Source organism: Pezoporus wallicus, unplaced genomic scaffold, assembly GCF_028554395.1.
Source record: "Pezoporus wallicus isolate ANWC-B61680 ecotype Strahan unplaced genomic scaffold, APGP_CSIRO_Pwel_v1 contig_8797, whole genome shotgun sequence".
Taxonomy (NCBI): Eukaryota; Metazoa; Chordata; class Aves; order Psittaciformes; family Psittacidae; genus Pezoporus; species Pezoporus wallicus.
Window position 1 is genome coordinate 364395 of NW_026641918.1, and position 20308 is coordinate 384702.

The 20308-nt window shown below is 48.0% G+C and overlaps 1 protein-coding gene across 3 annotated transcripts in view; it reads right to left on the reverse strand.

Moving 5' to 3' along the window:
- Nucleotides 1–20308, reverse strand: part of KIRREL3 (kirre like nephrin family adhesion molecule 3) — a 270848-nt gene that overhangs the window by 84331 nt on the left and 166209 nt on the right. For 2 of the 3 annotated variants that reach the window (XM_057425961.1, XM_057425960.1), the window contains exon 3: nt 7787–7864. The exons of the other annotated variant lie outside the window; for it this stretch is intronic. In XM_057425961.1, coding sequence (XP_057281944.1) covers nt 7787–7864 — 78 coding nt within the window. The remainder of the gene's footprint in view (nt 1–7786; nt 7865–20308) is intronic. 3 annotated transcript variants of the gene reach the window in all.

Sequence of the window (20308 nt, forward strand, 5' to 3'; positions counted from 1 at the left end):
CCAGCCTTCAGTGGGGATATACTCTTCACACTCCTGCCTCTTTCCCAAGTGGAAGACTGGATCACCTTCTTGGAAGCAATGGCTTCCAGTTACTTTAACAAGCTGCAGGCTCCCTCACAATCATGCTATCAGTTTATGCTGGGAGGATTTATGGCATCATCAGAACCTGACTTGATGGCCCAGCCATACCTGCATGTCCAGGTTCTGGTCTGGTGGACACCACGTTGACAGCATGACCTAGACTGTGGATGAAATACTGCCTGCCAGCAACCTCTCTGGCAGGGTCCCATGGGCACAGAGGGAGGAAACTAAACAACAGACCCCGGGGCTGCAGCAACAGCTCTGCAGAGAGGGGAGAGTTATCAACAGAGCCACAGGCTCCAATGTAAACTAAGAGGGCAGCCTGGAGGCAGCACAGAGATGGGAAAGCCAGAGTCACCCTCCCGGGGGAGAAGCCATGTGTCTCCTTTAAGCCATGCTCCTCCTGCCTCCAACAATAAACCAGCCCTAACCCAATGGAGAAAGCAACACCAGGAGGTGACCACCAAGGTAAGGTGAAGCACATAAGGTTCTCTCTCCCCTTTTCAGGTGCATTTTACAGGACAAGTTCTTCTCCACCAGCTTGCACGTTCTTTTAATATACATCCCATTTCAAATGCCATTCAGGACCTTAAGGGGAGTGCAAGGGCAATGGAATTCAAATAGCCAAGATACTCTAAATCTCATCCCAGATATCGATCTGTGTTTATTAACCTAAGATTCCCAAAGCATCTTTAGCAGGCCCTCAAGTCCCTGCAAAGCGAGGGAACACAGATTCCACGTGATCCCTCATTCTCCCACACACACCTGCAGGCTGAACAGCACAAGAAGCAGCTCCTGAATTATCTCATGCCACTAAGGGAGTGAGGAAGTACTGTATTCATTTACTGAAGACCACGCAGCAATAGCTTTCCATGGGGGACCACTACTCCAATCAATAGGTAAAATTATACCCTTAGACCATTAACTGCTACAACACCACTGTTACTATAAAACCCTCAAGCTTTGCGTCAGATTTACAACCAGTAGAGTAGCTCAGCTGCATCACAGACAACCAGAGCAACAAGGATGAAACTCTGCTCCCGCTATCCAAAGGGGCAGAGTAAAGCAGTAAGCTGAGGAGGTGTTTCCTATCCTGCCTGAAAGCAGGGCACATGGGATCCTTCCTTCAGCAGCATCCTTGTGAATATCTAGGACTCACAAGTGAGGTCTCCAGGGAGACCTTAGAGCAGCTTCCAGTGCCTAGAGGGGATACAAGAAAGCTGGAGAGGGGCTTAGGACAAGGGTACGTAGGGACAAGATGAGGGGGAATGGCTTTAACCTGCCAGAGAGGAGATTGAGATGAGGTCTTAGGCAGAAGTTCTTCCTTGTGAAGGGAAGCAGCAAGGTCCTGCATTACCCACTTTTCCAGCTGACCCAACTCAGACAAAGTCTCCCCTTGAAACTAGACAAAAAGACAGCCTGCATGCTGATTTTTCCTCAGGTTTCGCTCGCATCCCTGCCTTGTTTAGCTAACAGAGACACAAAGCACCACAGAAATATCAATGAGACCACTGCTGATAACAATGCATCTCTAACAACTTCTCCGGAGCTCACTGCATCCACTCGCCTCTTCCATCTCTAATGCTTTTATCAGATAAAGAACAGCAGCATCAATGCAGGTTAGATGGGAGATGCCTTCCCTAATCAATCGTGATTGTGTCTTCATGGGGAGACATGAGTGACAGTGCTTGGGGTAAGGCAAGCTTCCCTGTCACCAAGCTGCCAAGCCATGAGGGGACAGCACCTTCATCAGTGATGACAGCAGTTAGCAGTCCAAGTCCTCACTGCATCCTGGAAGAGATCAGCTAATAAGGGACCCACCACTGCAGATCCCAGTAGATTTTGTGCCAGGAATGCTGTAGCTTTGAGCAAAGCTTTGGAGAAATCCCATTCCCGGGTTGCAGGCTGATGCAAAGCCTCAGAGGGCAAACTGTAAGAAGATGTTGGGATGCTCAAGAGGATGTTCAATGCTGCTTGAGCTAAATCAAGTAACATGTTACAGGTCTGGTCCCAAAGGACAGACCTTTTCCCCTGTTAAGCCAGAGAACAAAGTGAAGTTTGAGCTTCCCAGCAGCACAGAGGTTGTTGGCATCTGTAGAGGGGAAAGGTCACTTGTTAGAGGGATAAGAGAGGCTGGCTCTGATTTATCCTTGAAGCCAAGGAATGTTCATGCTCAGCCTGCACTGTTACAGATGTAAAAGTGACTTTCAAGATCCAGACAAAGTATCCCCATAAATCCAAGCAAGTCAGAGGCAGCAACTCCTTGCTGGTCACTGATGGATGGCATGAGCACATCGCTGCATCTCAGTGCCATGCTCTAAGAGGACAAAGCGTTCACTGAACAATGGCAGGCAGCAGCAGGGGCATTCAAGCAGGGAAGCATTTGGAGCAGAAGCACAGCAGCTTCTCTCAACAGGCCTTTTCCCCCCAGAACAGCACCAACTCCATCCCACAGGCCCAGCTGGTTTCTCTCCGAGCAGTAAGGTGAGGCCTTGAAATGGATTTCACCCATCTCAGCATCACTGCCACAGCACCCCACTGACCCCAGTGCTCCCTCCCTGCAGCACAGCCTTCAATCTTGCAAGAGCTGCATCTTCCCTTTGAGAAGCTATTAGCAGGCAGTCGAATAGAGCAGCATCTCATTGACAAGTCACCTGGCCCTTTAAATGATCTCTGAATAGTGTTTTCTTTTTATTGCTTTCTGCAGTGTAAAAGCCTTGACTTCAAACTACTTGGGCTTATGATAAACTCCAGATCTGTAACGCTTCTATTCTTGCCCTCTTTGGTCTCTCTCACCCACTTCTTCTTTATGTTTTTATTAAAAAAGGAAAAGATCCAGGAAAACAGATAGCAGATTAAAAGGGAAACAAATTGAAATGGGTCAAATGTATCTTGCTTAGATGACAGCCACCCCATTAGATACTTTTAAACAGGACAAATAACTCGTTCAGAAGCACAAGTGGGCTTTTACATTTATTCTAAATTACAAACCAGATGATTGCAGCCTCAAATGGAAGCACTGGCTAATTGCACTAATATCTCACTAATTCCAGGACCAAGGAACTGGGGGGAAAACTAACGATTTGCACCATTTCACCAATTATTCAATTTAGACCAAGGTACATTATGCAGAGCCTGGGTTGAGCTTCGGCTCCATTTTGTGATCTACGACAAGGACTGGAATTCCAATTATTAATAATGGAGGAGCTATAGCTATTCAAGGGATGGGAACAAGATAATTATAAGCAGTAAAACCAGCTCTCACATGCATACAGAGTTCTGTGCCCACATGCCAGCAGAACCAAACCTGATTCATAGAATAGAGATACCTGAAGACAAGAAACTGATAACAGAGGCCAGAAACAGGCAGCTGCATGCTTTTGCCAAGCAGGGGCTGAACAGAACCATCCACACTAGCCTTTAAGGGCTGCATGGACCACCATGGAGAGAGCAGGTTGGTAGCTGTCCTTTCTATTCAGGCCGCTAACCCTCACCTCATGTCCTACCTTTGATGCAAGTGGCTGAACCTCATCCTTTTAGCATCTCCATCTTCCCCCCCCGAGAACTCAGAGCTTTAGATCAGTCCCAGCACCTTTAAATAAGGTCCCAAACCTGAACAGAAGAGTCAAGGTAAGATTTATTTGCAGCTCAGACTACTAAACTCAAGTCCTCACCCTCCATCCTCCCCATACTCAAGGTTGGGAGGTCTTACGCTGACCAAGAGCCCCACGTGGCCTTTAGAGAAAACCCTGGATTCAGAAAGCCCCATCTGAGCACATTTGCCCAGCCATCACCCAGCAGATAGGATTTACTAAGCAACATCCTCTCCCAATGAAACACAGAGCAGTGCTGGTTGCTACGTGGAGCTGCAGCTCTGCAGTAATGGCTGATGGCTTTGCTGTGCTTCGCACAGTGAACGGAGATGCCTCGAAAGCAGAAAACTGGAGGCTTGGCTCTGCTTCCAGCTGTGATGCAGATCAAGGTACAGATTGCTGCCTTGTGCCTGTCCCTAACTGATGGATATGAGCCAAGCGGGAAGCAGGGCTATAAGCCAAGGCAGGAGCTGCAGAGGGGGAGTTTGGCCTTCACTGAGCACCAATCAGTAACTGTTAGCTGGTCCAGGAGGAGGATGCTACACTGAACACTCAGATACAAGGATGAAATCCACCCACCCCGTCCAAGCAGAGGGTCCATCCCACTGAGATGCCACCTGTCCACATGAGGACATAGGAGCCAGCCAAGTGCCTGGAAGGGGAGGAAGAGGAGGCAGGGAGCTTCACCGTTGGGTTGTAGCACCTCCAGGCAGCCAGCGGCTGGTGAGAACAGTTGGTGGAGGTGAAGGCTGACACCTCTCAGTGCTTAGTTGTTCCCGTTAGTAGCTTCATGAATGGCAGCCAGAAAGTGCCATAATTGCTGCAGTGATGCTTGCTAATGACTCCGGTTAGATCTGGCAGGAAGTCAGAGGCAGGAGAGGAGAAGAAAAATAGCAGAAGGGGGACTGATGCTTGAATGCCTGCCTTGGACCACTGAGGAGGAGCAAGGCCATCTCGGGACCTGCTCCTATGGACAGGCAGGGACCAAGAGCAGAGAGAGATTTTACAGCACACCCCTGGCCTTCCCTTGGGAACTTGGGAAGGGAGGAGAATTGAATGTGAAGGGGAAAAGAGAATAGAAAACAAGCCCAAATTTAGCTCAAGACTGTTGGTGTTGAGGGGCCGAGGTGAACCACCCCATAGATACCACCCTTCTACTCCAAAATCCCCTTGAGCCAGGGCAACACAAGCCATGGGGAGAACAGATAGCTCATAGCCAGCCTCAGCATCACCTCCATGGCACAACATGTGCCTTGTCGCATTGGCTCCCACTGAACCACTGTGGCCAAGGGAGAGTTGTTCCCAAGGAGGGATGCAGCCCCTGGTGAGCAAACAGCACGCTCCTCCTGATTATGTATCTGTTTCTGAATGTTAACAAACACTCGGCAGCATCTGATTGAGTGGGTTATTAGCAGAATGAAGACAGATGGTGGAGGATTAACTCTAAAGTGTCTTTATTGCAGGGCCATCATTACAGACAGCTCTACCTCTCCCTCTGTCTACAACTGTCACCAGCTTAATTTCACCCTACAACTCACAGCCGCACACCAAACTGCGGTCCCAGCACGCAGATGAGGCAGTCGTCAATCACAGCAAGGGGATAAGCTTTAACAGCCACACTGCAGCGGCATCTTCCTGCTTCCCAGCCCCAAATTGTGCCCCAATCAATCACTTTTCCCAGTGCACGTTTCACAAGGAGGAATCACACACGGTGCAGCGCGTCCAAATAATTCCTGCCCTGCACATTCCCAGCGGTGCTGGCAGCAGCCCTGGAGAGATACCAACACCTTCCCCAGACCTGGTTTTTCATGGCACAGGTTGATATATTGATATGTGCTAACTAACGCTGACAGAGGCAGGTTCTCACACTGGAGGGTGGCTCAGCCTGCATCTGCAATCGGTTGTGTTAATGGACATCCATCCCTTGCCAGCTGGTAAATAAACAGCATAATGCTACCAAAACCCCTTGCTGGGCATGGCCACAGAGCATCTGCAAGCCACAGCGTTGAGTTTACCCCGCTGGGAGAGGTTGCTGCACTGGTCTGCAAGTGCCCAGCCTGGACCTTCTCCATGGGAACAGCCAGGAGAAGCGCTTTCCTACCACAGAGCGGTAACTCCACACTGAAAAGGCCTCTTTGCTTCTCTGCCTATGAGTGCATTCTGTAGATGTCTCCGCTAAGTGACAGCAAGGTTCTAATGAGCCCTGTAATTACCTATTTCCACTACGATGGAGACCCCACGCTTCATAATTAGCCCATTGCCCCACTGCCTACCTCTGCTTTCAGTTCCTTCAGCTACCCTGCAATTATTAATAGGGCTATTCATTAGCACCATGATGCAATAAAAAGAGGAAAAGCCCTCACTTGGCTAAAGTATAAAAGGGAAGCTGTCTCTCTCCTCCTTATCCCTGCAAGGTAACTGGCCCAAAGAGCCTGGCTTTGGTGCTTTGGGCAGGAGATGCCCTCACTACACCTCTGTTGATGACCAGACATCTGAACCCCCCCTCCATGTGGTTTTCTGCACTGAAATACACCAAAATCCTGGGAGGTTGGAGGCTTGCAATTGCCATCCAGAATGGCCTCTAGTGAAAACACAAATCCTAGGTGGTCTTTGTAGCCATGGAAATCCCCTGCCTTTGGGTTTGGCAGATTGTACCTTTAAACATAATGGTCCTGCAGCCGGTGGGGGCCAGAAGCTCGCTGGCTGCACAGCATCAGGCAGGCACACTTTGTTCCTGTTCCGACACAAAGGCTTTACTGTTGGCCTTTCATGTTCCTTTGTTCTCACCACACAAAGCCACTTTCAGCCTGAAAAAGGGGCTTCACTTCCTAGGCCAATGCAGGCTTTGAATCCACTGGGGGACAGGAGCTTCTGTGAAGGATCCCAAAGGATTGACAGAATGCCAAAATGGGTCCTGCCAGCTCTCAGACACCCTCTGAGCATCCCTAGGATGCTCTTTCCCACCCCAGCACAACACAGGCAGCTTCTCCCATAGGCTTAAGGGACAGGAAGGAATTAAGAGGGATATTACTGAACCTTCTCACAGCACTCAGACCAGGCTGCCATCCTCTGTCCCAGGGGGCAGCCCCTTCCCATTAAGCACACACTCTAATCAATGCTTAAAAAGCATGTGGTAATTAACAAGCACAAGGTGAAGTCTTGTGAAGTACTTTCCCCATGTTATCAGCTCAGTATCAGGGCTCCTGGGAGACCCAAGGAACCTTTGATCTTCTAACTGATATTTGAGCCATAAACGTGCCTCCACATGAGTTTTATACCCTATGAAAGCTAATGCACCTCTTACTCCATGAAGGCGAACCTTCCTGTGAAAGAAGGCACTGCCATGGCGAACCCCTGCAATACACTATCCTGTGCCAGCAATCCCATCCGTTGTCCAAATTATTCCCAATCAAAGCCCTCAGAATGGATTAAATCTGCATTTGGATCAGGTTTGCAGTCCCTGAAGGAACCTCACAGCAGCCAAACTCCCCTTGGCACACTCTGAAGACCTTCCCATCCCAAAGGGATCTCGTCCTCTTAAGTCCAAGACGATGATGCACTGAGGTTTGCACTAGGAGCCAAACAACGAAGCTACCAGAAGCAAGGAGGCCAGTTCTGAGCATAAATAGTTTTTGTTTAGTTATTATGCTTCATAATTATTTATGATATTTCTATGGATTAATCGATGCTCATGAAATACTTGGGGAATGAGTGGAATATAAACCAGGGAAACTTTAGCAAAGGTTTGGTGAATAATGCAAAGGCACCTCTGAGAGGTGCAGAGGCACTGAAAACTGACAAGGGAACAAGTGAGGCTTTATGACCCAGCTAGAATGAAAAGAGCAGATGAAACAACTTGTAGAAGAGCTTTCCATAGGAAAGGACAGTGGATTATGGATGTATGGAACTAAAACTCCTGTTCTCTTGCAGCTTCAGGCTGGGGGCTCCTCCTATCCGTGCCTGCTAAGATGTTTCAGAGATCAAAGGGGAAGCAGGATTTTGTCAGTGGTGTGCACAAGAACCTAACCCATTCCTAGCAGTAGCACATCCACATCCCTTGCAATGAGATGGCTAAAGAGGACAGAAGAATAGAAGGTGAGGGACCCGCTCACCTTCAGTCATCCTGCGGTACTTCTCCTTGTACATGAACCCAAGTACTAGGCAGCATCCTCGTCCTGGGAGCCCCAGTTCTGCAAGAGAAGAGACAGCGATGTTAGACTAGGCTGGGGACCAGAGCAAGCCCATGGGGATGCTGCAGGGAGCAAATCCTGCTGGATGCACTGCTCTGATAAAGCACCAGTGAGGTGGGCACATAACTGAAGGCTTTGGTCAGCCTCAGAGCTCAGCTTTGCATCCCAAACCAACTGCTACTGCGCTGCTCCACTTAGACACAGACATGTAGAGAGAGGACACTATCCCCTACCTCGCCCCTGTCTCAGGCACTCCTGTCTACCAAGCAGATGGAATGAGCTGCTTTGTCCTCCACATCAGAACGTTGCCACCATATGGACTCTTTCATCACTTTCTCCCTTAGCAGGCAACAAAGTAAAATGGGAAACGGCCCTCAGAAGTGAAGATAACTCTGGCTTGAGGCATCTTACTCTTCAGAGGCAAGCAAGTGACCCTACAAGCAGTAAAGCGCCGGAGCCTGAGGAGGCGCGTGCCTTTGATGCCTTGATTTCTTAATGGCGCTTTCTGAGTATCAGTAACAAACAGAGATCTGAACAAGGGTTTCTCCAGAAGTAGGCTGCGTGCACGCGTGCTTTCCCCGTGCAAAAAGCTCCAGTTCTTCAAACAAATTCTCCTGTGTCGCAGCGGAGAAAATTAAGGTACCGTGTCCCCGATGCTGCCTGCGGACCTGCCGAGCTCCTCAGGGGCTTCTGTGCTCGGCAGAGCCCGCTGATCAAAGCCCCTTTGATGTTTACTTAATGTGGCCGTGGACTCTTTAGAGTCCTGCTCTGCTGAGGAAGGAGAGCTTGGGCTCGGTGTGAAGTTGCACTGCATGAAGAGGGGAAGGCAGTGAGGCAGGAGGGGGCGAGCACAGCAACAGCTCTGGAGCTGCCTCCAGCCTTGGCTTGCAGCGCCATGATGCAAACTTGGGTTTGAATCTGAGCTCTGGACTGTGCCCAGAGGGAGAAGAAAGTCGTTCAATGTGACATGTGGGGAAAGCACACAGATTTATGTGGGTATATCCCTCCCTAACGCTAATAGCTGCCATGGCATCCCGGCAGAGGGTTAGCATCCTCATGGGCTCTGATTCTGCCTCATAATGTGCTAAGTGCAGCAAAAGCAGTCTTGTTTTCATACCAGGAAACTCAGGGTACACACAAGACTAATTAAAGCACTTTTTCTAGCATTAAATAAGGCTCCATCTGCAAGAGGCTGAGGACCAACAGCTCCCGGTCCTGAGGCTCCCTCCCACCATGGAGGGCATCATCATCTAAACAAAACTAATCACAATGAAGTCGATGCTCAGGCAAAAGTAAGGCTCTTGAGATGCACAGAGTAAGCCAAAATCTAATTTCTCACTTAAATCCACGTTGCTACCTAAAAAATGCCCCAGAGCATCTCCAGAAGTGACTCATTTCACCTACCCAGCGTGGCTTTGGGGGTGCTTGTAACTTCCTTGTTGGCCATGAAGGCAGTGACTAAGTCAGATGTAGATGTCTAAAGATTAGAGAAATCAGGGCAGATGAACCAACTATTCACATCCTCAGTGGCTTCCTGAATCAGAGCCCTAATTAACAGGAAGAGGTACCCAGCAACCATCTCCCATCGCTGATGCAAAGGTGGAAACCAGCCTCTTGCTTTGCAACACAATGTAGCACGATGGGCAGAGAGTACACAACAGCCACAAATAGACTGAGAAAGGTGTCAAGGGCCTGCTGGCTTAGCTGGACATGCAGCACAGGTTGCCTCCCTTAGCACTAGCAACTAGAATCAATAAGACCTTGCTGAACTTTGACTGCAAACACAGATGCTCTGGGTGGATGCAGCTGGAGAGCTTTGAGCCTGCCAATAGCCTCTGCGACCATTTGTCTATAGCCCATGAAGCAGGCAAGAGGCCTTTGTCTTTATTGACAGGAAAACAAAACTGCATTGATTCATACTGAGCCTCCAACGAGCAAGGTATCAAAGCGTAATTAAAACAACACAATTAGATTAGCACCACACAAGGCAGTGCAGCCTACAGCAAGCTGAGCAAGCTGGCGTTACTACTGAACCCATTCGGGCACCCAGTATCCTGGTGTTTGTGGGTGCTGGGTGGTTTTCTCCTGAACACACAGACTTGCATGTCAGGGCCTGCCGTGCTCTCCATGGACCACAAACATCATCAAGAGCATCCTGAGCTAAAGCAGCAATAGAGGCAGCAATAGCTGAAGCCTTCTTGGGGGATGGATGAACATCCCACCACTTAGGTGTCCGCTTGTCTTCCAGTCACAAGGAGCAAAAAAGCTCCCAAGGAGGCTGTCTTGCTTTGGAGGTGACCCAAAGGGTCCCAGTCCCAACTTAATCCTGAGAGGAAGAAGGGATTCTCAAGGCTGAGCCAAATGGGCTGAATCCCAAGGAATTGTGGGTTAAATCCCCTTGTGGAACCTGGATCAGCACACACCAGCATGGGTGTCCATCTTTCATTTGCCTCCCTGAGGGATGTTATAACTAATGCTTATAAAACACTTTGATATCCCATGATGAAAGGAGCTATACAAGAGCACTGCATTCTAATAACTCATATCATAAATTTGTGAGAACATGCAAAAATCTTTATAGCTAAAGGCACCTTTAAATACTTGAGAGTGCCTTTAAAAGGTAAAATACTTCAAGATGACTTTGGTGCCTGAGGATGTCTCACCACTTCATGGCTTTTAGTGGCTACCTAAAGCTAAAATAGTTAAGCAGACACCCAGCATTTTAAGTGTTTTGGCTTTAGGGGCTGCCAAGACACCACTGAAAACAGAATATGAACCCATGTATCCCCCCCAACACCCAAACCCCAAACTCCGGCCACTTCTTTGCAATGGGAAGTGATTTTTCCCAACAGAGGTTAAGCAGTTAGAGTTGAAGTTGGTTATTCCAGGAGCTGTGAAGAAATGCAAGATTTGTTTGGCAGAATCACAGCAGAGCTGTGGTTTTACCTTGCTCAAAAGGACCTGCATTAATCCACCTCCAAACTTACGCAAGAGCCACTCAAACAAATCACAAGCAAGTTCACACCACGCAGTGTTAAGGGCAGCCACTGACAACTGAAGCAAAAGCCAATTAAAGTAATGAGAGCTCAGGGTCTTCTAAGAAAGGATCTTTACGCACAACCTGGGCAATAAAGGAGAACTTTTGTGTTGGAGGAAAGATCTCCCAGTTCTGGCCCAAACTACAGCATCCTCCTGCTCTTCCCTAATCTCTCCCAACGCTTGCCATTTCCTTACTCAGTTCCTCCACCCACAACTCAGGAAGGGAACTCGGTTTCTGATGAACCACTGCAGTAAAGGCTACAACAGTAATAAAGCTTTATTAACACAATCATAATGTGTATTATTGTGTAGCTGTATCCCACCAGGAATGGTAATAAATGTTTAATAGCCCAATAATACCTGTTTAATAATTTTTCAGCTCATCCTGTCTAATTGCAAGTTTATTAAAGAACGATAAACTTTAGAATCATTGCAAAAGCATAATTGCAATCCCATTGCTTATTTAATATTGAGTTAATTATATTACAACTGTTCTATTTTCCCATACATATTAAATATCAATTAGCTGGTTTAAGCTATTGATTTGTATTTAATTAACTATGCTGTTATATACCAATTAAGCTCTTCTAAGAGAAGCACAACCAGCTGGCCTCTTAAATGAAGTTTTGAAAACTTTGTATTAACATAAATATCACATTTCCATTTTCTCACCTTTTTCTTTCTACAGAGACAGTGATTTGCTACCAGTAAATAATTATCACAATGGCATGTTATATACATGAACTTCAATCTAAACTTCATTCTTTCTAGGATGGGGAATGGGCAACCTCCATGCCAGGTACCCCAGTGCCAGCAACACCAAAACACAGTGACTGGGAAAGACAGAGGGCTGGAAAAGCCTCTTTTCACCTGGGGATCTCAGAAGCAAAGAGCTTGGGTGGGAGCTCTTGAAAGAGCTTAAAAGTCTCCAAGCTAAGGAGCTCAAAACTTTAAAGGTGGCCAGCAAGGGTGATGTGAGAAGGCCCTGTCACTAAATCCAAGAGGGTTTGCTCACTTGAACACTTTGATTAAGAAATCTTGTGCTCCTGCTTAGATGTTTCCTGTCCTCATAAAGCTGTGTGCTGTTGGGTATTCTTGCACATTAGAGAAAGAAAAGCCCAATCTCCCAAGTGTTTCCACATTCTTGGCTTCAACACATCTAACAACAATGCATCCCAAAAGTTAGAAGTGCATGGAGGAGCATTCTGTTGATCAGCAACCTTATTTCCAGGCACATCTAGCTTTTCTCATGCAGATATCCCCAGCATCCCTATGACCTCTTCTTCAGGAGACTGTGCTCTGGGCACCCTTAAAGCAAGTTGCATCCTTCTCCTCCAAGCTCTTCTGCCCTGTACACTGACTCTGAGCTTCTTCCCTCGATACAGTTTGCATCTGTGAGCATTGCTGAGCATTCCAAACACCACATCTCAGCAGAGAGCAAATGGATCCTTCGGCATGTAATTTCTGTATTACCCATTAAGTCTGCAGAGCAATCCAAGATCCTCAGAGATGAAAAAAGCTATACAAATGCAAGTTATTATTAAATCTGTGCCTGGTTAATTTATAAAAATGTATTAAAAAACCTAAGAGGCTTCCCAGATGAGAAAATGGGCATATTACTGTTTGAAATATGAATGAACCAGAGATCAGTGTTAAATGCTGCAGTGATATTGTATTTTATTCCATAGTGCTCCGCAGAAAAGTTGCATTTATAAACCCATTTATTGCATTATGTACTTGCAAACCACCTTGTCATCCATTTATTGCACAAATAAAATCTTAAAAGCAGAGGATTAGTTGAGTATGCCCCTGTGGGACCACAATCTGACTTTAAAGAATCCATCAGTGAAGGAAAACAGATGGAGCAGAGGTGTTTGCCAGCTCGTTGCTCCGAGATGTAAAACGCAGCTGCACACAAGGGCCATTCTCTGATGGACCACAGAATTGGAAGTCCTGTTTGCATTGAAGGGAGAAAGCACATGGAGCAGAGCTGGGCAAACGGCAGCATCACCAGCCCCAGTGCTGTTTTCCCTATGGGAATTTCTGGTTCTGAAAGGTAAAGGTCTAGAGGGTCCTTAAAACTTCTACCAAACATCCTTTGGGCTAAAAACCACAATGGAAAATGATGGGAAAACTTGAATGTGGTTATTTTCACTGAACCTGTTTCAATCCAGTGTAAAACAGAGCTCTTCAAGATGCCTCGAAAGGCATCAGCACCGAAAACTTCAAGGAGAGGAATAGAGAAGCCCCGCAGCAAGAGCTGAGCCCTGACACCAGACAATTAGAAGTTGTTTCTTGGCAGGAAACACAACTTGAAGAAAGAAAGAAGAGGGCTGAGTGCTGCTGAGCAGGGGATTGTTTCCCCAGGTTCCCTGCCTAATGAAGGGAAGAGAGGCTCTTCCAAGTTGTAACTCAGCACTGAAGTGTTTTGAAGAGGTCTTTTTTTTCCTCTAGTGGCAATGCAGAGCCTTTGGTCCCTAAAGCATGGGATGCTGACCTGTCTGTATTCCCCACTCTGCTCCCCAGCAAGTGAAGAACAACCCTCAGAAACCTCATTCCAGTCATTCTCAGGATGTTTCCTTCCCCTGAAGGAGCTGCTGTAGGAAAAACAATTCACCCCAGAGTAAGGGGACCCTCAGGACCTGAACCTTCTTGCCTAAACAGCTTTCACACCTTTGTGTGCACAGGTATATAGTCAAACCATCCCAAATGCTTTCCTAAGGTCTTGTGGCAGCAGGTTCCAAAGCCTAACTACACGTCATATGCAGGAAAAAGCATTTTCCCTGTATTTCCTATTGTAAAAGTTGGATTTAGATGAGATACTAGGAGGAAGTTCTTCACTATGAGGCAATTTTGGGTTACCACTTTCTCCCTCCTCAGTCTACTTCCAAAGGCTTCACCAAGAAGAGACACACAGCTGACTGTCCACAGCGATGCCTTTGTGCCCTCTCCTCCCCATCGGGTCACAGGATGGTTTGGGTTGGGCAGGACCTTAAAGATCATGTAAGTTCTAACAGTTCATTTCACAGCCTCACAGCACACAGGCATAGCTCAAGCACTGCTCCCTAATTTACATGATTTCTACAGTATTTCACAAGAGCTTCTATCCAATCGCCACTTTCATCTCACTTCGCTCAGACCCTCTGAAGCTCCTCGCCTTGCTCAGCCCTGGAGTTTGGACCCTCCCTTGGAAGATGGCTGTATTGTTCAGTGGGGCTACGGCCAATTCATCTTGCTGGTGGATTTGCCCTGCACTTCAAGGGCTTCCCAGGGATTTGATCTGCTTTTGACTACAGCCCATTGTACGTGCTGCTCCATTCAAGCCACAAAGCCCATCTCCTGTTTCAAGGCAGCAAAGCCGCTGCAGGAAGGTCAGGAACAAGTCTTCAAGAGACATTTAAGGAATACACGAGTACCTCCATGTGCATTATCTCTCTTTGAACCTTCCCCAGGTTCACAACACATCACCATCAGCACCATGTGCTGATGAGGGGCTACATTTGCTGATGCTGAGGAGTCAACCAGGGCCATCGGAGGGCAACCAAGTGATGCGCACATCTGCCTAGGTCACATTCCAGAGGTTGTGCTGCACCAGCTAACAGCCTATGTGTACTCTGTGGAGCTTCTTGCTTCCACCAGTGCATGAGGAGTGACGGCAGGAAAGGCTAACAGGCAGTTTAAGCCTTGTCCCTCGCCCTCTCTGCCTCCCCCAGGCATTTCCTCTCGCAAGCCAAGGGCTCAGATGGCCCTGGGCTGTCTGTCACTTAGCCCCATGCTCTACTTGGCAGCTCAGACCTGAACTTGCAGTCACCTGGGGATCTGCCTGACAAGGCCTGCAGTGGCACTGATGCTGTATGACTCGTTCCTTCAGCCACCTTCCTCTTCTACCTCACCAAAACCCAGGAGCTGCATATTCCACAGCATAGAGCAGAAAAGTAACACTGCCCAAACAGAGAGGAAACGGTGGAGGACACCTGTGAAACCCATCACACTTTTCTCCAGCCCTTCTTCCATTGCAGTTGAAGAAACAAGCTCTCCAGAGAGCCAAAATGCCTTTATGAGGCTGGAAAAGCCCCAGACACCACTGTACTCCGGGATCCATGTGAAACAAAGGAGCTGCAAGTGGAGGGTGTCCTACACACCAAGAGGGCTTTCAACAGGAGGGGTTGTTAATCTAAAAGCAGAATGAAGCAGCTCAGAACAAACCTGACAGAGATATAAGATCCACATGTTTAGATTACTTAAGAATACAGTTTTTTATCTAAAGACCTGATTTTGTCACCAAAGACTCTGGTTTCTCATTTCATTGAAAACCACTGCAATGTCCTTGCTCCTCCCGTGGGACCCCTGCACATCCCATTGCAATCCAAGCAACATTAGCCACGCACACAGCACGACATTATCCTGAAGCCTGGAAGGAGCATCTCATGTTGGGATAAATAACACATTTAGTGCTCCCCTGGCACACAGAGAGCCACATTTACGTGCAGGTCTAGAGATGTGGATCGAGCATCTCAGCATCACACCCCATGCTGTAACACCCCTGCTCAAGCAGGAGGAGAAGGCGGCAGTGGAAACACTTTGCTATAAGCCCTGGAAGCCCCTGTGCTGCTCTGACAGATTGTGGTCACACCGGGGAGAAACACAATAAAACCACAGCAGTGTAAATGTCACATCTATGGCAGCGCTCTGGATCAACAACTGCTTCTCACACCGCCCACCCTGACCGGGTTTCTGGTTCAGCCATCCATTTTATGAGTCGAGGAGGAGGACAAGCCACTTCTACCCTTGGAAGCATCCAAACACAGCTACCCTCTGCCTGACCGAGGAAATCCACAGTCACTGCCTTCAAGGCCATCAGCTCCTCCTACCTCAAACCCCACAGAGGTCATGGTCCAACTGCTCCATGCTGGACATCCTTGACACAGCTCCTCCAAGCTATGTCCCTTTAATCCCCTCTGAAGGCAGGGAAGCATGAAGCAGTCGTGCTCTCACTCGAAGACAACACAGACAGTCAGAGGCAGGGAACCCCATGGTCCTTCTATTACAGGAAAATCACGCTCCAGCCTCGCCAATGCTGTTAGTTCTGTGCATGTTATAATTAAATCGTATGTGCTGGTTACCTCACAGCACGGCTGCAATTCTTCTGCATCTAAGGCTTCTTTTTCTTATTTTAAATATATGGTCTTCAGCTGCTATTTTATTTTTCCCCTCCTCACCAACTCTCAGCGATTCCAGAAGCCTCTTTAAGCTGCCTTCTTGCTTGAGAGGCAAGAAGAGGGTAGGAAACCTACTGTGCAGCATCAACCTGTTGCCATACCACCGCCTCTTGGGTCCTGAGCTGAAGGAGACCACTGACATGAACAAGTCATCTTGGGTCAGACACACACACAGGTTTATCCGTTTCCTCCTCTTAAACCCCCCAGAATTTGGGAACCAAAGCACCTAAAAAGCTTGGGGAATCCGACTTGTGGTATAACCAGACCACCACACATGAGTAACTTGGCCAAAGGAGCAGCAATTCCAGACTAATCCCACTTGGAGGCACATTTACTGCAGTCCCTGCTTTTTCCCTTCAGTTAAAACTTGCTCAGAGAGTACATGGTGCAAAGATGGAATGGGCAGGAGGAAAACAGGTCTGTGCCCTCTGCTAATGAACAGGGTGCCAATAAGAGGGAAAGCCACAAGATTCAGTGGATTATCTAATCGTTACATTTCCATCCCTTTCTGCAGGAAGGCTGCTTTGATTGAGGCATTGAAGCTTTATAGCTTGCTGGCGGGGGGGGGCTTTGGCCACGCTCAGCAGCAGGAGAAAGGAAAGTGAACGGACAAATGTCAGGCTGTGGGAGGCTGATTGCTGCCCTCTCTGGACCACATTCCTGCAACATCCCAGCAGCAGGAGACTCAGTCCCATTATGAGAAACAAATCCATCACCCAGGCTGCTAGGACACGCAGGCATCCCGCTGCAAATGTTTCTGCTTGAGTCAGCACCAATCGCCTTGACAGGGTCCAGAGAAGACACTGAGCACCCACACCACTGCTGCAGCATCCAGCCTGAATATTTAATCCTGCAGTATTTGTCTCATGACCATCCCTGCTCCCCTTTAAGCCACTATTAATGCTCCCACAGACCTGAAAACTCATGATTTCTACAACTGGTCCTGCTGGGTGATACTAGTGCTACTCGCCAGCTTCAGCAAAAGAGACCAGTACTTCACACGTTAAATACTTCCTCCACCTCTATGGATGCAAAAGGTCGGAAGGTAAATCAGGGAAGATCAGTGTAAAGGAAGGACTTGGCACCCTGCTCATGCCCTTGCACAGCCCAAAGTGCACACGAGCAGTGAGTATCTCGAACACACTGCAGCTCCCCTTGACCAGACTAAACCCCAGCTCACAGATTATGCCAATGCACCTCTCCTGCTACTCCTCCTCCTGTCTGCTGCCAAACCTTATAACTTATCGCAAGCAGCTTGGCTTCCACTGCCAGGGGGGCATTTTCCCAGTGTTGGCCATAACCTGAATATGTGAAAACAGCTCCCCTGCTTCTCCCAGAGTCAGAGCACCGCTCCCGAGCGTGCCCTCGCTCAATCGCATTAAAAGTAATGGGGTGAGGATGTCCAGCCCATTACTTTCAATGGCTTAGTTTCAGCTAGACAGCCTGAAGCTCCCGTACCCTCCAAAAAGCAAGCAGAGTAGCTCCAAAACTCTCTCCTTCATTACCACATCGTGTATCGCAGCTTGCCAGGGTTTAATTGGAAGGAGAGCCCAGCACAGACTGCATTTAGGTTTGCTAATTGTTGCAGCACTCCTTGCACCACTGACTGTTATTTCCTTGCTCAGCAAGTTTTGGTTGTTCAAGGTGTGAGGTTTTAAGTAGAGTCCAAGTTCTTTTCATTTAAAAGCAGACACATGCAAGTGCAATCATGGGACAGATGCTTTATGAAACAGTTGTGTTGGTCTTGCTGGTGCTGGAGGGAAAGGAGAGGTACAGGAAAAGCTAGTGGGGGAGAGATACAGCTCTTGCAAAGAGCAAATCATATTTAAGATGCATCACAAGAGCTGTAGTTTGAGTACTTTTGAGCTTTAAGACCAATAATACGTTGAGCATAGAGACAGGCCAAAAATCAAAACGCTTTGCTTCCAGACAGGTTGATCATACAACTTGCTGAGAAAGCTCTGCAGGCAAACATCTTTCCTTGGGAGCTTGAGAAATCCTGTTTCTGGTCTGATTTCTGACCTCACCTTCTGCTCTGCTTCCATAAAAGCCTGGCAGAACTTGAACATATAGAGCCACGTGTCCTGCTTACAGCCAGGTTAGAGACCCATCAAGGATGTACATAATGAAGCATCCAGGACACTGAAGTAGCCACAGCCATCTCACTGCCTAGAGTTATAGAATGGTTTGGGCTGGAAGGGACCTTAAAGCTCATTCAGTTCCAACCCCTGCCATGGGCAAGGACAGCTTCCACTAGAGCAGCTTGCTCCAAGCCCCTGTGTCCAACCTGGCCTTGAGCACTGCCAGGGATGGGGCAGCCACAGCTTCTCTGGGCACCCTGTGCCAGCGCCTCAGCACCCTCACAGGGAAGAGCTTCTGCCTAAGAGCTCATCTCAGTCTCTCCTCTGGCAGCTTAAAGCCATTCCTCCTTGTCCTGTCACTACAGGCCCTTTGAGCACCCTCTTGAACTCACCTTGCATCTCTTGGGGGTGTTAATGTGGGAAGAGCTGACTAGTTAAATGGTTAAAGAGAAGAATTCTTCCCCCATAAACCCCCCGAAAGCTGCTGAGCTGACACTTACAGCCAAATGATGGAAGTTCTGAGCACAACACGGATTTTTCTTACCTCTGACCTTAGCAAAAGAGAAAACTACGAAGCCCAACTCCCCTATGCCAAACCCCTGTGAGCTCTCTGCAGACTCACTGCTTGACCTGTTGCAATGCTGAGTCTACCTGCCGCCTCTTCAAAGATGTGAACGTCTCAGTGCTCACAGCCTTGTCCAATCCGGGACAGATGGTGATAAATTTTTCAGTGGCTGAGCTGAGCGCAGCAAGTTTGCTATTAGCATCTTCTCCTGCCCTGCACATCTCATCTGTAAACTCACATTAAATACCTGGAGGAAGAAAGCTGCAGGAAAAGGGAACTTTGATATGCTTTTGCTGCGGAGCTCGCACGAGTGAGCAAACAGCTCAGATTCAAGGTCGGTGGTGCTTGTGGCAGGGGGCAGTTTTCCCCATGTGCTGATTCAGGTTACCCATTTCTCACAGAGATGTTCTGTTAACATTACTGTACCCTGAGATCCTTACGACCTGGGTAGATGGCCTGCAAGCCAACACCATGAGGAGCAGCAAAGTCTGCACTCCACTAAAAGTTCCCAAAGGAAGGGGGACTCCTCCGTTACCTCTCTGGGTCTGAACTCTCATTTTAACTAGGCAAAACTTACTCCAATCGCTTGTCAAGCCTCAGGGACCTCTCTTTCCTGCAGCCACAGCCAGTGTTAAAACAAGGGAGTGGATTTCCTGTTTGCATGGGAGATGAAGGCTAGTGCCTGCTGTTGAGGAAGAGAAGGAACCACAGAATGGTTTGGGTTGGAAGGGCCCTGAAATCATTAGCTACAAGTTCAGCAATTGTCAAAACAGTGCTCTTCATCACTGCAATGCAAGTACCAGGCCGGAGTTGCCAAGAAGGCAACGCTTATAGCAAGCATTAAACAAACCAAGCAAAAACCCCCACACAATAAACCACCATACACTTTGGTTTGGCATGCACCCTACTTACAACCACAAGAATACTGCCAGGGCTTGTAAGCCATCCTCCTCCTTCGCTACAGGTCCTCTTCTCTACCTACACCCATCCCAAATGTTGCACCACGCTTTAGTTTTGCTCACGTCTAGATGCAACATAGGGATCCTGCATACAAAATGCTCCTGAACACAACCTGCTCCTAGAGGAGAAGCCAGTGGCGTTTGAATGCTCTGGATTCACTTGTAGGGGAATCTTTCTCAAGCATTTTCTTGCTTAACAAAAAGCCAAGCATGCCCAATGGGTAGGGCTTGAAGGCACCCAGAGGGATAGCCCACTCTGCTGTTCTCTAGTGACACCAGGCTGTAACTCACCCTTCTCTATTCAGTGGGGTCTGCCCATCTTATCCCCACACCAAGCCAGGCTTGCCTCACACTTCCAAAGGGTGGGAAGATCCGTGTTTGGAGCGCTGACAGATGGACACGCACCACCTGCCTTTCAAAGGACATTCCACGCCACTGCTGTAATCAATAATACATTATTCCCTCTATGGCCTATAGCCTCGTGTTTATTATGTGTAAATAGGGATTTACAGCCATCTGAGTGTGTTCATTTAAAGGAGCTGACACCCTGCATATGAGATCTGCCAGCTGCCCTCTCGGGA